At 43.5% G+C, this 14,670-nt stretch overlaps 1 protein-coding gene across 1 annotated transcript in view; it reads right to left on the bottom strand.

Annotated features, from left to right (window-relative positions):
- The window catches only part of TG (thyroglobulin), a 399,523-nt gene that overhangs the window by 240,700 nt on the left and 144,153 nt on the right, over nucleotides 1-14,670 (bottom strand). Inside the window, exons 27-31 of the mRNA XM_073632844.1 lie at nucleotides 13,393-13,560; nucleotides 11,124-11,243; nucleotides 8,717-8,785; nucleotides 2,922-3,059; nucleotides 488-664 (exon numbers count right to left, since the gene is read on the bottom strand). Of these exons, the coding sequence (XP_073488945.1) occupies nucleotides 488-664; nucleotides 2,922-3,059; nucleotides 8,717-8,785; nucleotides 11,124-11,243; nucleotides 13,393-13,560 (672 nt within the window). The remainder of the gene's footprint in view (nucleotides 1-487; nucleotides 665-2,921; nucleotides 3,060-8,716; nucleotides 8,786-11,123; nucleotides 11,244-13,392; nucleotides 13,561-14,670) is intronic.

Raw genomic sequence — 14,670 nt, 5'->3', positions numbered from 1 at the left:
TTCCTAGTTGAGATGCCCAGTGGGAAGTATTGTACCCAGTTCCTGGCGCCTAGAATATTGTTCCCAGTTGTGAATGCCCAGTGGGAAGTATTGTACCCAGTTCCTGGCGCCTAGAAATATTGTTCCCAGTTGTAGATGCCCAGTAGGAAGTATTGTGTCCAGTTCTCATTGTCTAAAGAAAAATACTGTGCTCAGTGGGAATAATTTTGCCTAATTCTTGCAGCTCAGGGGGGGAAGTATAGTTTATAGTCCTGATGGAGAAAAACATCCTTCTCTAGTTCCTGGTGGAACGTATATAATTCCATCCCCTGAAATGTAGTGGGAGATATACCACCAAGTCCTGAGGCTCAGTTATTTATTTATTTATTATTTATTCCTGTACAATTCCTCTTTATCTGTATGATTTATATTTTTAAGTATTGCACCCCTTCTTCACTAGCTCCCACCGTCTTCCCCCTTCAGACTATTATGTGCGCCTGTTACAAACCTTTCCTGCGATACAAGCTCTGGGGCTTATGGTTCAGCACAATGTCACAAGTAGCTGGAACGAGGTCAGTGTAGTTATTACAATTCCATGTGTCCGGGTATATGATACATGTAAAGAATTGCTTCATCGAGTCCTGCAATACTACCAGACGACACCAAGACTCTTCTTCCTTACAGCCTGCAAAGCAAGCAGACAAAGTGAATTTTCCATCTCCAGCAAATTTAAAACCATTTACCGTCCAACAAAAACCTATCCGATTTCACTGGAGTTTACTTTCACCCAATGATTGCTGATTGAACTATTACACTGAAATATTAGCTTCTGGCACTCCAAAAATCCACATACTAATCCGAGTAATGGGGCATACACACGGTCGGACTTTTTGTCTACAAAAGTCCGACAGCCTGTCCGACAGACTTCCGGCGGACTTTCGGCGGACTTGCGGCGGACTTGCGGCAGACTTTCTAACGAACGGACTTGCCTACACACGACCACACAAAAGTCCGACGGATTCGTACGTGATGACGTACACCAGACTAAAATAAGGAAGTTGATAGCCAGTAGCCAATAGCTGCCCTAGCATGGGTTTTTGTCCGTCGGACTAGCACACAGACGAGCGGATTTCGGGGTCCGGCGTAGTTACGACGTAAAGATTTGAAGCATGTTCCAAAGCTAAAGTCCGTCGGATTTGAGGCTGAAAAAGTCTGCTGAAAGTCCGGGGAAGCCCACACACGATCGGATTACCAGCCAGCTTTAGTCCGTCGGCGTCCATTGGACTTTTGTAGACGAAAAGTCCGACCGTGTGTACGCAGCATAAGAGTTACAATGGGCAATGCTACAATTTTGTCACAAACAGTGACCAAAATACAGCACAAAATCATTTTATTTATTTTTTATTAAATGTAAACTATAATGGTTTGGGGTCCTTTTAAAGTTAACATAATAAAAAATATTATTAAATATTTTTACACCAATCAGCCCTAACTTCATGAACAATGACCGGTACAGTAAATAACATGGTAAAAATATGCACTGTCACTGTACTAATGACACTGACAGGGAAGGGGATAACATCAGGGGTGATCAAAGGGTTAACTGTGTGTCTAACTAACGTTTCAGTGTAGTTAGGGAGGTGCTTTTACCATAGCTCCCAACAGTCCCTGATTTGGAGGGACTGTCCCTGATTTCGAGCAATGTCCCTCTGTCCCTCTTTCCTCCTCATTTGTCCCTCATTTTGGTCTGATCTATATAGATGTATATAAAATGCACTTTTTATCTATCAAAAAGTGTTTTCCAGCGCTAAACCTTTCATCTGATTTCTAAATTGCTGCATTTGTAAATTCCAAAAGCCAATATAAAAGAATAGTAGTGGTAAAAAAAAAAGCACTTGTGGGTTTAACCAATCTTGTTTTTTTGTACAATTCTCCTTTAAGGAGGCGTGACAAGGGGTGTGTCCTATGCCTGCATACTTTTGCTGATAGGTGTCCCTCATTCCCATCTCAAAAAGTTGGGAGGTATGCTTTTACTAGTGGAAGACATGGACCGGTGTTCCTGCTTTACAGGAACACAGGATCCATGCCTTCTGTACACAAAGAACAGCAATCTGCCTTGTATACATAGGCAGACTGGCATTCTGTCAATATAACGAATGATCAGCGGGTGCTGGTGGACATCTGAAGCGCAGGACCTACTGATCAGCTCCCGCTGTGTAAAATCATGGCAGGAGCGTGCCACCAGATGTGCGCAATTGAGCCCAAAGCCCAGAAGTGCAGAATCACTAGTCAAGTTCCTCCACCCCAAACCCGCTCATCCACGTCTTTATGGACCTTGCTTTGTGCACTGGTGCGCAGTCATGTTGGAACAGGAAGGGGCCATCCCCAAACTGTTCCCACAAAGTTGGGAGCGTGAAATTGTCCAAAATTTCTTGGTATGCTGATGCCTTAAGAGTTCCCTTCACTGGAACTAAGGGGCCAAGCCCAACCCCTGAAAAACAACCCCACACCATAATCCCCCCTCCACCAAATGATTTGGACCAGTGCACAAAGCAAGGTCCATAAAGACATGGATGAGCGAGTTTGGGGTGGAGGAACTTGACTGGCCTGCGCAGAGTCCTGACCTCAACCCGATGGAACACCTTGAGGATGAATTAGAGCGGAGACTGTGAGCCAGGCCTTTTCATCCAACATCAGTGCCTGACCTCACTAATGCTCTTCTGGAAGAATGGTCAAACATTCCCATAGACACACTCCTAAATCTTGTGGATGGCCTTCCCAGAAGAGCTGAAACTGTTATAGCTGCAAAGGGTGGGCCAACTCAATAATGAACCCTACGGACTAAGACTGGGATGCCATTAAAGTTCATGTGTGTGTAAAGGCAGGCGTCCCAATACTTTTGACATTATATTACAAAACCAAAGGCTTGAAGTCATACTCACGAGAAAGACACCAGTTCTGGGCTTGTTCGGGTGTGTAGCGATCTTTGGAAATCCAGTACTCTGTGTGCGGTAGGTCAATATCTTGGTTTATCACAACGTGGTTATCGTTCACAGGAAGGAACAAGTCCCGTACAGACTCTGCAGAGATATGAGAACAGATGGTGTAATATTAGAGCAGGCAGTGAAGTGGCAGTTGGGCAGCGGATGGTTGGAGTCCCTGGTCTAGGACATTGGTAAGTAACTGGAGAGTCAGACTGCCAATAAATTAGATATAAACCCGATTTCTACAGGTAAATCCACTTTCAAAAGGAAAACAAAAGCAAACTAAAAAATGATATCGTCTATACTATTGTGACACAAGTCATAATGTGGTTGAATGTTATTAAAAATGAGCTTTCCTTTTCAACCTGCAGTGCTGCAATTTTCCGTAAAATGCAATATGGCAACCTGGAGGTGTTCCGTACACAGATGGTATACAGAATGCCCCCCCCCCCAGAAACGTCATCTCCTGCTTGAGTGATTGGCTCACTGATTTTCCCAGAAGTCTGCACTAAGCTACAAGTCAGATTTTGGGCATCCCCTGCAACACAAATCGTCATTTTTGGTGAGATACTCCGAAAGGGAAATCTAAAGAGATGCAGACTCTGCCACGTTCCTCATTAGAGCCCTGCAAGTGCAGCAGCTGATTGATAATTATAAAACCACTCCCATATAGATTCACATGGACACAGAGAAGCAGCTTTTACTTCAGAATAACAGAAGGAAGGAATCTCTAACAAAGTTTGGTAAAATCCTTGCAATGTCCATAGATCACCCAGAGGGGGGAATGTTTTTATTCTCAACAAAAGTGGAGTTAGTCTTTAACCGCTTCAGCCCCGGAAGAATTTACCCCTCTTCCTGACCAGAGCACTTTTTGCGATTCTGCACTGCGCCGCTTTAACTGACGATTGCGCAGTCGTGCGACGTTGCACCCAAACAAGATTGATGTCCTTTTTTTCCCCCACAAATAGAACTTTCTTTTGGTGGTATTTGATCGCCTCTGCGGTTTTTATTTTTTGCGCTATAAGCAAAAAAAGAGCGACAATTTTCAAAAAAAAGCAATATTTTTTTACTTTTTGCTATAATAAATATCCCCCAAAAATATATAAAAAAAACCCTAAGTTTTTCCTCAGTTTAGACCAGGGGTCTCAAACTGGCGCCCCTCTAGCTGTTGTAAAACTACAAGTCCCATCATGCCTCTGCCTGTGGGAGTCATGCTTGTAACTGTCAACCTTGCAATGCCTCCTGGGACTTGTAGTTTCACAACAGCTGGAGGGCTGCCAGTTTGAGACCCCTGGTTTAGATCGATATGTATTCTTCTACATATTTTTGGTAAAAAAAAAAATCGTAATAAGCGTATATTGATTGGTTTGCGCAAAAGTTATAGCGTCTACAAAATAAGGGATAGATTTATGGCATTTTTGTTATTAATTTTTTTTTACTAGTAATGGTGGCGATCTGCGATTTTTATTGTGACTGCGACATTATGGCGGACACATCGGACACTTTTGACACCATTTTGGGACCACTGTCATTTATAGAGCCATCCGTGCTATAATAACACTGGGGGGTGATTAAGGGGTTAAGTGTGTCCTAGGGAGTGATTCTAACTGTAGAGGGGGGAGGGGCTACCACTGACATGACAGCGATCACTGCTCCCAATGACTGGGAGTAGTAGATCTCTGTCATGTCACTAGGCAGAACGGGGAAATGCCTTGTTTACATAGGAATCTCCCCGTTCTGCAGCTTCATGACACGATCGCGGGCACCTGGCGGACATGGAGTCCGCAGGAGCCATGGGAACAGTCACGGAGTACGCGGCGGGTGCGTCTTAAAGGGGACGTACCTATACGCCCATTTGCGCAGCCGTGCCATTGTGCCGACGTACATCATCGTGCGCTGGTCGGCAAGCGGTTAAAGCTGAAGTTTAATTTACTTAGATTTTGCCTTCCTGGAGTCCTCAGCCATTTGGTTGTATATACAGTTTATTTTCTTTTTATTCTTGTATGCTTTATTGGTTACACCCAACCAAGACTGTCAATGGTGGTACCACCTCATTTACTGTATTCATATTAGTGGTTGTGTTCCCAAGACCAATTTTGTGTTTGGCGCAGTCCTCATTTTTCTCCTTATCAACACGCTAATGAACTTTTAAAATAAACCATTGCATTTTCAGACCAAGTGATGTCATCATACCTTATTTTAGACCAAGTGATGTCATCATACCTTATTTTAGACCAAGTGATGTCATCACTGGGCCTCTGTGTGTCTCTGTGCAATGCAGACATATTATGGCTGAGGCTGGCAGGGTGCTGTATATAGCTTCTTGAAAATATCACAGCAGCCTGCCCAGTAGACATGTGCACTGCCAAAAAATGTGTTTGTTTTCGTTTCATTCATTTTTTTTTTTTTTTTGTTTTTTTTTCCCGGGTCATTCGTTATGATTGCAACTCGTAAATTCAAAAATCCGAAAATAAGAAAGAAAATCCGAAAATTTGAAAGAATAACTAACTGACTAACTAATAATAACTAGCTATTAAATTATAGGTATTGGAATTTCCTTTCAAATTTGGCTGCTAGAGAACGTAACGAATACGAATTTATCCAAAGTTACAAATTATCCGAAATAACGACTTTCGCATCTAAACAAATGGAACGGAACTAATTAATAATAAATAATAATAATAAAACGTTTTTTATTATTATTATTGTTATTATTATTAATTTGTTTCATTCGTTTAAATGCGGCATTCGTTATTTCGTATAATTTGTAACTTTAGATAAATTCGTATTCGTTACGTTCTCTAACAGCCAAAATGGAAAGGAAATTCCAATACCTTTAATTAGTTATTTTTTCAGATTTTCGAATTTACAAATTTACGAATTTTCAAATTTTAGTATTTTTACAAATTTATAAACTTTCTCTGCAGGCTCAGTTGCACAGATGAATGAATAGGAAGTACTCTGAGGCTTCTTGCTCATTCACAAACTGAAGAATAATAAACACAGTTTACTATGCTTCAGTGATGAATGGACACAGCAGTGATCAGTACAGATTACTCACTGTGTTCATTCAGAAAAGGAAGGGGTCAGTAAATTACATATTTTCCAGCCCCTTGCCCCGCTCTCCATCCTGAAACATCTCCATGTGTGCCCATAGCAGCTGCTGGCGGGAGAGGAGGGAAGCCAGCAGCTCTGTGGGGGAAAGGGGCACACGGGGGGTCTGGACAGCAGATGGAGGGGTCACATGTGCTAGGACCAATCCCCCTACAGTGCAGCCAGAGGGAGAAAGTGCAGGAGAAGCTGGCAGCGCTGCAGGGGGAGGCAGAAGAGGATCAATGTCTGCAATAAGACAGTACAGCCGGCCCTCCTGCTCCACAGGTGCCCGGGCCCCCCTTTTGAACTGATGGGGCCCGGACCCAGTACAGGAGGTATGGCTGTACTGCCTCATCAGCAGCCCTGACCTTGCCTCAGTACTCCTCTCAAAAGCCCCCAGCCATGATGCAAGCAGTGGGTTCGTTCTTGGGTAGAGTTATGCAAATACCAAAAGGCCTTGATGAGTGGATGGCTGGAGGAGTGAGCATCCTTAGCAGTGGTGGCTGGTGGTTTTTTTTGGGGGGGGGGCAGCAAACAACCACCCATCCCCCTCCGAATGGCACCCACCTCCCCACTGTTTGCCAGTCAGTCCGGCACTTACCCCATCGTGGTAGCGTGGCGCAACGGATCGGCTCCACGTCCTCTGCTCAATGGCGGCTTACAGTTCCTCCCCTCCTCCTCCTAGACGTCCAATAGGATCGCCTGTCCTTTCAGCCAATCGGGTGACCGGTGTCAAAACCCGCTTCCTGATTAGCTGGGAGGAGGATCAGTGTTACAACAGCGAATATTGATTCGCTGTTTTAATACACCTGGGTGGGCTCGGAGTGCACTCTCTGTGACCTGAGCCCACCCTATTTTGAAGCCTATTAGAGTTAGTGCTTCAAAAAAACAGCCCCTCGGCATTGGAATCCATGTGCCGGTGTCCTGAAAGGGGCCGGACGCATGGATGGGGGGGTGGTGATGGACGGGGGGGCGGCGCCAGTGCCCCCTAAATGGACGGGCCGCCCCTGGCCCTAGGCAGGCTGTATTTGCATGCAGACCACCCTAAGTAACACCCACGTGTGATACTGAGCCTTTATGATTGAAAGAACTGAAATGAAAAGGGTGGGCTAGGGACAGTCAGGCTGGGGAGGAAGCTAGATGATGCTGGGTGTCCACCAGCCAGGAAATGAGGCGGGGCTCTATCTGACTTGCTGAGGCTTCTAATGCACATTGCGAGAAGCTCACAGTGTGCAGTGAAATCAGAGTCAGCTATTTCAGTCCAGGAGAGGAGCCTTTATTATTGAAGGTGAGGCTTAAGACTAGGTTCACAGCACATTTCCTAAGCAGCTGTTCAGCGGTTTTAGATTTGTGGTTCTGATGCGAATTTCTGGAGCCAGCGGCCACCGGTGTCTTTAACGTTAACTGGTTGTTAACCGACCAGCGCATGACGATATACATTGGCACAATGGCACGGCTGCGCAAATGGGCGTACCTGTACATCCCCTTTAAGACTTGGCATTGTGGGCGCTCCCGCTGTGTGCTCCGCGACCGTGGATTCGTTGTCCGCCGGGGGCCCGCGATCATGTCACGGAGAGGCAGAACACGGAGATTCCTATGTAAACAAGGCATTGCCCCGTTCTGCCTAGTGACATGACAGAGATCTACTGCTCTCTGTCATCGGGAGCAGTGATCGCTGTCATGTTCTAGGTAGCCAATCCCACCTACAGTTATAATCACTCCCTAGGACACACTTAACCCCTTGATCACCCCCCTAGTGTTTAACCCCTTCCCTGCCATTGTCATTTATATATTTATGATATTTATTGTAGCAAAAAGTAAAAAATATTGCTTTTTTTTTTCAAAATTGTTGCTCTTTTCTTGTTTATAGTGCAAAAAGTAAAAACCGCAGAGGTGATCAAATACCACCAAAAGAAAGCTCTATTTGTGGGGGAAAAAGGGACGTCAATTTTGTTTGGGTGCAACATCGTACGACAGAAAAATTATCAGTTAAAGCGACGCAGTGCCGAATCGTCGTGCTCTGGTCAGGAAGGGAGTAAATTATTCCGGGGCTGAAGTGGTTAAAGATCACCAAAATTATGGTTAGGATCAGATGTTTAATGCCGCGTACACACGGTCGGACTTTTCGACCGGACTTGTCCATCGGATGCCGACAGACCAAAGCCAGTGGACAATCCGATCGTGTGTGGGCTTCACCGGACCTTCAGCGGACTTTTCCGGTCGCAAATCTGACGGACTTTAGATTTGGAACATGCTTCAAATCTTTACGTCGTAACTCCGCCGGACCCAGAAATCCGCTCCTCTGTATGCTAGTCCGACGGACAAAAACCGACGCTAGGGCAGCTATTGGCTACTGGCTATCAACTTCCTTATTTTAGTTCGGTGTACGTCATCACGTACGAATCCGTCGGACTTTGGTGTGATCGTGTGTAGGCAAGTCCGTTCGTTAGAAAGTCCGTCGAAAGTATGCTGGAAAGTCTGTCGGACCAGTCCGGTCGAAAAGTCCGACCGTGTGTACGCGGCATAACTCCAAAAGCCTCATATCAAAAAAAAAATCAATGTTCCAATTACTTGTGAGTGGTTTGATTTGAATATTTGTAAGCGAATCCATTGAAATAAACACGTTATTCTTAAATAGTGAAAGCAATAAAAGTAGATACCTGTAATGTTAGCATTGTTCTGGGAAGCCCTCTGCGGACATTCAGCCTCGTTGGTCACAGTCCGAACATCTGCAATACAACATCAATATTATTTTCCAGAAGAAAAAACACATTACCTTTTCATCGAGCATATTGAACTGGCACTGTATGTATTTTATAGTCTATTGCAACCCTCCATGTTAGGGTTGCCACCTCATCCCTTTAAACCTGAACACATATTAATTACACAGGTTTGTGGCTGATTAAGGGGGTAATTAAACTCACTTGGTGCTTTATCTGCATTAAATTAGGCTCAGAACCTGTGTAATTCATGTGTGTTCGGGTTTAAAGGGATGAGGTGGCAACCCTACTCCATGTTGGCCTACTTCTACTCAGACTACCCCCCTTCAGTCCATCATGAACACTACTGCCAGACACATCCACCTTACCAACCATTCAGAGTCTACCACCCTTCTCTACTGGTCCCTCCACTGGTATCCACTTGCCCAACTAATAAAATTCAAAATCCTAACAACTTACAAAGCCATTCCCAACTCTGCCCCCAGCTACCGACCGCATTCAAAATATCACTCAAACCATCCTCTCCTCCCCAGACCTCCTGCTCTCTAGCTCCCTCGTTGTCTCCTCCCATGCTCACCTCCAGGACTTCTCCAGAGCCTCACCCACCCTCTGAAACCCCCTAACCCAACTTGTCCGGCTGTTTTCTACTCTGTCCGGTTTTAGGTGACCCTTGAAAACTCATCCTTGGGGAAGACTACCCCACCTCTGCCTAACAACCCCACTTTTCTTTCTTCATCTTCAACTCATCCCTCACAGTTATTACCTTTTGTATCACTTGACTGTCCCTTTTAGCTTGTAAGCTCTCATGAACAGGGACCTCTGGAGCTTCATGTATTAAACTGTATTGTAACTGTACTGTCTCCCTTTCCTTTTTAAAATGCATGCCAGCTGTTGGCACTATATAAATAATATTTATATTACTTTAAAAGGACAGTCCACCCAGAATTGATATATCAGTGTTTGGTAGATGCTGTCTTCTTCTATCTCTCAGGGACTCTATTGGTGAGATCTCTGCACTCAGTTCTCAGATTTGTACACCAGATGTGGCCATTATGAGGGCCTCCCACCATCTTTGCTGGATTTTTAATTATCCGTAAACCCCTGTGAAGATGTCCTTTTGGACGAAACACGCAGGGAGGAGCTAATGGGGTGACATCATCACACCCAAAAGGTTGTTCAGTGAATGATTTTTAATATGTTGTGTACCTTTTCATATATGTGAATACAAGCCTGGTTTTAATAAATGGTGTTTAACAACTGCCGCTGCAGTTCTACTGCTTGTCCACTTTAAGAGGGCCGCCACAATCGCTCCACAGAGAGCCAGAATGGGGATCTGTCAATGTAAACAGACAGATCCCCATTATGACAGGGGAGGAGAGACAGATCTGTTGTTCCTAGGAACAGCGATCTCTCTCTCTCCTTCTCCAGTCAGTTTCATACCCCCACAGTTAGAAACACCTCCCAGGGAACACATTTAACCCCTTGATCACCCCCTAGTGTTAACCCCTTCCCTGCCAGTGACATTTACACAGTAATCAGTACATTTTTATAGCACTGATCGCTACATAGATGTCAATGGTCTCAAAAAGTGTCAAAAGTGTCCGATCTGTCCGCCGCAATCTCTCTAAACATCGCTGATCACCGCCATAGTATAGTGCTAGTAAAACAAAAATAAATAATAAAAAAATGGCATAAAAATATCCCCTATTTTGTTGACGCTATAACTTTTGCGCAAGGCAATCAATAAGCACTTATTGCAAATTTTTTTTACCAAAAATATGTAGAAGAATACATATTGGCCTAAACTGATGAAAAAAAATGTTTATTTTTTTTATTTTTTGGGTGATTATTATTACATCAAAAAGTAAAAAATATTGTTTTTTTTTTTTCAAAATGGTCGGCCTTTTTTGTTTATAGCGCAAAAAATAAAAAACACAGAGGTGATCAAATACCCCCAAAAGAAAGCTCTGTTTGTGGGAAAAAAAGGACGTCAATTTTGTTTAGGTACAGCGTCGCACGACCGCGCAATTGTCAGTTAAAGCGACGCAGTGCCGTGTTGCAAAAAAAATGGCCTGGTCATTAAGGGGGCAAGTTCTTCCGGTCCTTAAGTGGTTGATGTGCGACACTATTACGGAAATTTGAAAATTTGGAAATTCGGAAATTCGAACACCCAAATTTTCGGATTTCCGAAAAAAGCAAAAAAACGAATAAAACAAAAACGAAAATGAACACATTTTTTGTCAGTGCACATGTCTACTGACTCCATCCCCCAGTCTTTACTAGTAACTAAAATTAATTTTTTGGATGGGCTAACACTTTATTTGCAAGCAAGGGAAAAAAGCATTACCTGTGCGTAAGAAGACACTCTGGAAACCAGTGAAAAGTGCCTGAATCTCGTCTTTGATGTCCTTGGTCAGCTCCGTGCTGTACTCCACCATCCCAACACTCTGAGACAACAAAGAGTAGCCTACAAAGAGAAGAATTGTCTTTTATATGTCCTTCTCCCTGACTGCACACTGTTTAGTAAAATTAAAGTGGTTGTAAATCCTTACATATACCCAGTGAAGTGACTCTGGACCTTTTATCTGCTCCTTGTAAATGGGATAATGAGGGAATAACACACACCTGGCCATGGAACAGCTGAGCAGCCAATTGTCCTATTACTTTTGGTCCCTTAAAAAGTGGGAGGCACATATCCAAACTGTTGAAATTCCTACACCGGTCACCTGATTTGGATGTAAATACCCTCAAATTAAAGCTGACAGTCTGTAGTTAAAGCACATCTTGTTTGTTTCATTTCAAATCCATTTTGGTGGTGTATAGAGCCAAAAAGATTAGAATTGTTTCGATGTCCCAATATTTATGAACCTGACTGTATATAGCAACAGTAACTTTTTCAAAAGGATTCCACTTTTTTACTAAAGGGCAACCCTGAGCTCCAATCAGGTGGCTTTTATAAGGCTGAGATGAAGTCATCAGTCTACTGCAGGCAAAACAAAGCATTTTCCCAGTCGCCTCTCCCGTTATCTGCAAAATTGTAACTTTGCAGCAAGTCACATAGTGAGAGGCTTCCGCAGGGGCTGATCTGTGTCAGACATGTTTGAACTGCACCAAGATTTACATGACTGCATTATCCCTGAGCCAGCATCTCAGCCTGGGAAGTAGATGGTGTCCTCGGATGATGGCTAAACAAAGATGGCTTTGTCCTTCTGAAGAAAAGCAAATGAAGGCATTGTCAGGGGGAGTCATGTGAACTCTGTAAGAGGTAATAAATACCAGTGCTACACTGACACATTGTTATAGATGCATAAATTTAATAGGAACATTTTTGTATATCCGATACTAGATCTTCTTTTAACAGGCCCATTGGTTGTCCAACATATAGCAAAAGAAGAAAGCTGCAAACATTGGATGTCTCATTGCTTCTTAGTAGGGATGAGCTAAGTTTTGGGCCAAATTCAGTTCAGCCTGAACCCATGGGGAGCTGTTACATGATAGCAGGCTGCTGGCCCAGTCAGCTGTGGCTGTGAAATTCTCTGCCCAGCAGCCATAACAAAGGGGCAGGGATGCTGGTGACATCAATGACCTACTATGGGCACATGGCCATATACTGTATGGACAATGTCATGATAAAATATGGCCATATGGCTGCAGGTCAAGGAGTTCAATGGCTGCACATGATTGCCATGAGTTCAGGCCAAACCTTAGCTCATCCTTATTCCTTAACATGCATGCAATTTGTGTGAAAAAACAATATTTATTGCTAGGTTTGGGAAATGCCCCGTACACACGATAGGATTTTCTGACAACAAAATCCATGGATTTTTTCCGACGGATGTTGGCTCAAACTTGTCTTGCATACACACGGTCACACAAATCCTGACGGAAATTCCGAACATCAAGAAAGCGGTGATGTATAAGACATACGACGAGCCGAGAAAAATGAAGTTCAATAGCCAGTGCGGCTCTTCTGCTGGATTCCGAGCATGCGTGGAACTTTGTGTGTCGGAATTGTGTACACACGATCGGAATTTACGACAATGGATTTTGTTGTCGGAAAAATTTGAGATCCAGATCTCAAATTTTGTGTGACGGAAATTCCGATGGAAAATGTCTGATGGAGCCTACACACGGTCGGAATTTCTGACAACTTGCTCCCATCGAACATTTTCCATAGGAAAATCAGACCGTATGTACGGGGCATGAGACTTTGAAAGTTGGTTCACCTTCTGGCTAGTTAAAATTCCCCAGGATAAGACCTCCTCCTCAATTTCTACCACAATCTTGGAACAACTCCCTTAATTCAATGCTGAACTGTTTTGCCAACTTGCCTGTTCTTGATACTCCAAAAATCCTCCGGGGACAGCAGGAGGCAGATGACAACACTGACTTCATAAAGTCGGGCGATAACAGCCACAGCCACAGCCACAGCAGGATGAGAAGAGCCAGTATTTTGGATGGAAAAGGTCTCCTTCTGGGACTTGAGGACTTTTAACCTTCCAGCAGGTGAAACACCAACCATAATCCATCCTACCAGAGTAGGCACTAGCAGGCGGAATTTAAACCTTTCGGCCACACAAGAATGAATTAAAATGAGTCCAAACTTTATAACTTACTTCCTGTGAACTCCTGTCCTCCTAAGAAGAATGAGAACATTTTCTTCTGCTTGTTAGATGCAACCCCTTTGCAGATTCCCTCTCCACCCAACCGCGATGTGCTGCTCCAGTCATTCTTATTACACAGCAAGACATTTGGAGACCTTAGCAATCCACACACAATTGTACCTATATCATAGATCAGAGAGAACCAATTTACAATGGATAAAAACATGGTGGAGCAGAACCTAAAGTAGAACTATGGCCTTCCACAAAAAAAAAAAAACATATGTGCTGCAACACTTAATTACTGTATAAATGCATCTGCACTTACAGTTTCCTCATAGTTGCTCTGCAAAGTCCCACAAATCCTGCCAGTGTAGTTCATCTAATGCAGCATCCCGTGATAGTGTGTTAACAATGCTGCACTGCTCCTGAATTCAGAGCAGAGTTGCCTCTTTTATGTAGGCTGTATCTGCTTGTACTACAATAGGAGATGATGTTGTAGGGGACATGGTTATCAGCACTGTCACGGATTCACAAGCCTGTAGCTTGCCAATCAGCACCTGAACACAACTAGTCCACCCACTGATTTCTGGATTGACAGCAAAGCCTCTGCTGCTGAAACCCTCCCACTGGGAGCTGCAATGTCTGGTAGAGGGAGCATGTGAGACAGAAATGAAGGAGGGTTTGGACCAATCAGGGGAGGTTCATGGATCACATGGTAGCTAGAATAGGCACTTGTTTAAACTGTCATGTGTTGCAAGTCTTGGGTGATTAGTTTGATTCCCCTGGTACTAATGGAAAAGCTTACCGAGACTTACCCCTCCCCTTTACCTTGCATAATTATACTTACATAGTTAGGTTGAAAAAAGACACAAGTCCATCTAGTTCAACCAAAAAAATATATATATAATAATAATACAATCCCATATACACAATTCTATACCCACAGTTGATCCAGAGGAAGGCAAAAAACCCCAACAAAGCATGATCCAAATTGCTACTGCAGGGGAAAAATTCCTTCCTAATCCCCCCGAGAGGCAATCAGATTTTCCCTGGATATACTGTGATGCTACTTTAGGGTTCAGAGAACACCAAATCACATGGTCTATAATTATGGATCTGTTGGATTTGTAAGGGTATGGGCACTATTAGTCAATATGGCTTTACTTGAACACTACACAAAGCACTTATATACCTTATATATACAGTATTCATATGCCATTAGCCATATGAATAAATATTTTACAAATGAGAAAAAGGAATTTACTGAATCATAATGGACATTGTTTTTGC

The sequence above is a fragment of the Aquarana catesbeiana genome, linkage group LG05 (assembly GCF_042186555.1).
Source record: "Aquarana catesbeiana isolate 2022-GZ linkage group LG05, ASM4218655v1, whole genome shotgun sequence".
Classification (NCBI taxonomy): domain Eukaryota; kingdom Metazoa; phylum Chordata; class Amphibia; order Anura; family Ranidae; genus Aquarana; species Aquarana catesbeiana.
Note: the sequence above shows the minus strand (reverse complement) of the source record. Positions and strands in the feature narration are given on the sequence as shown.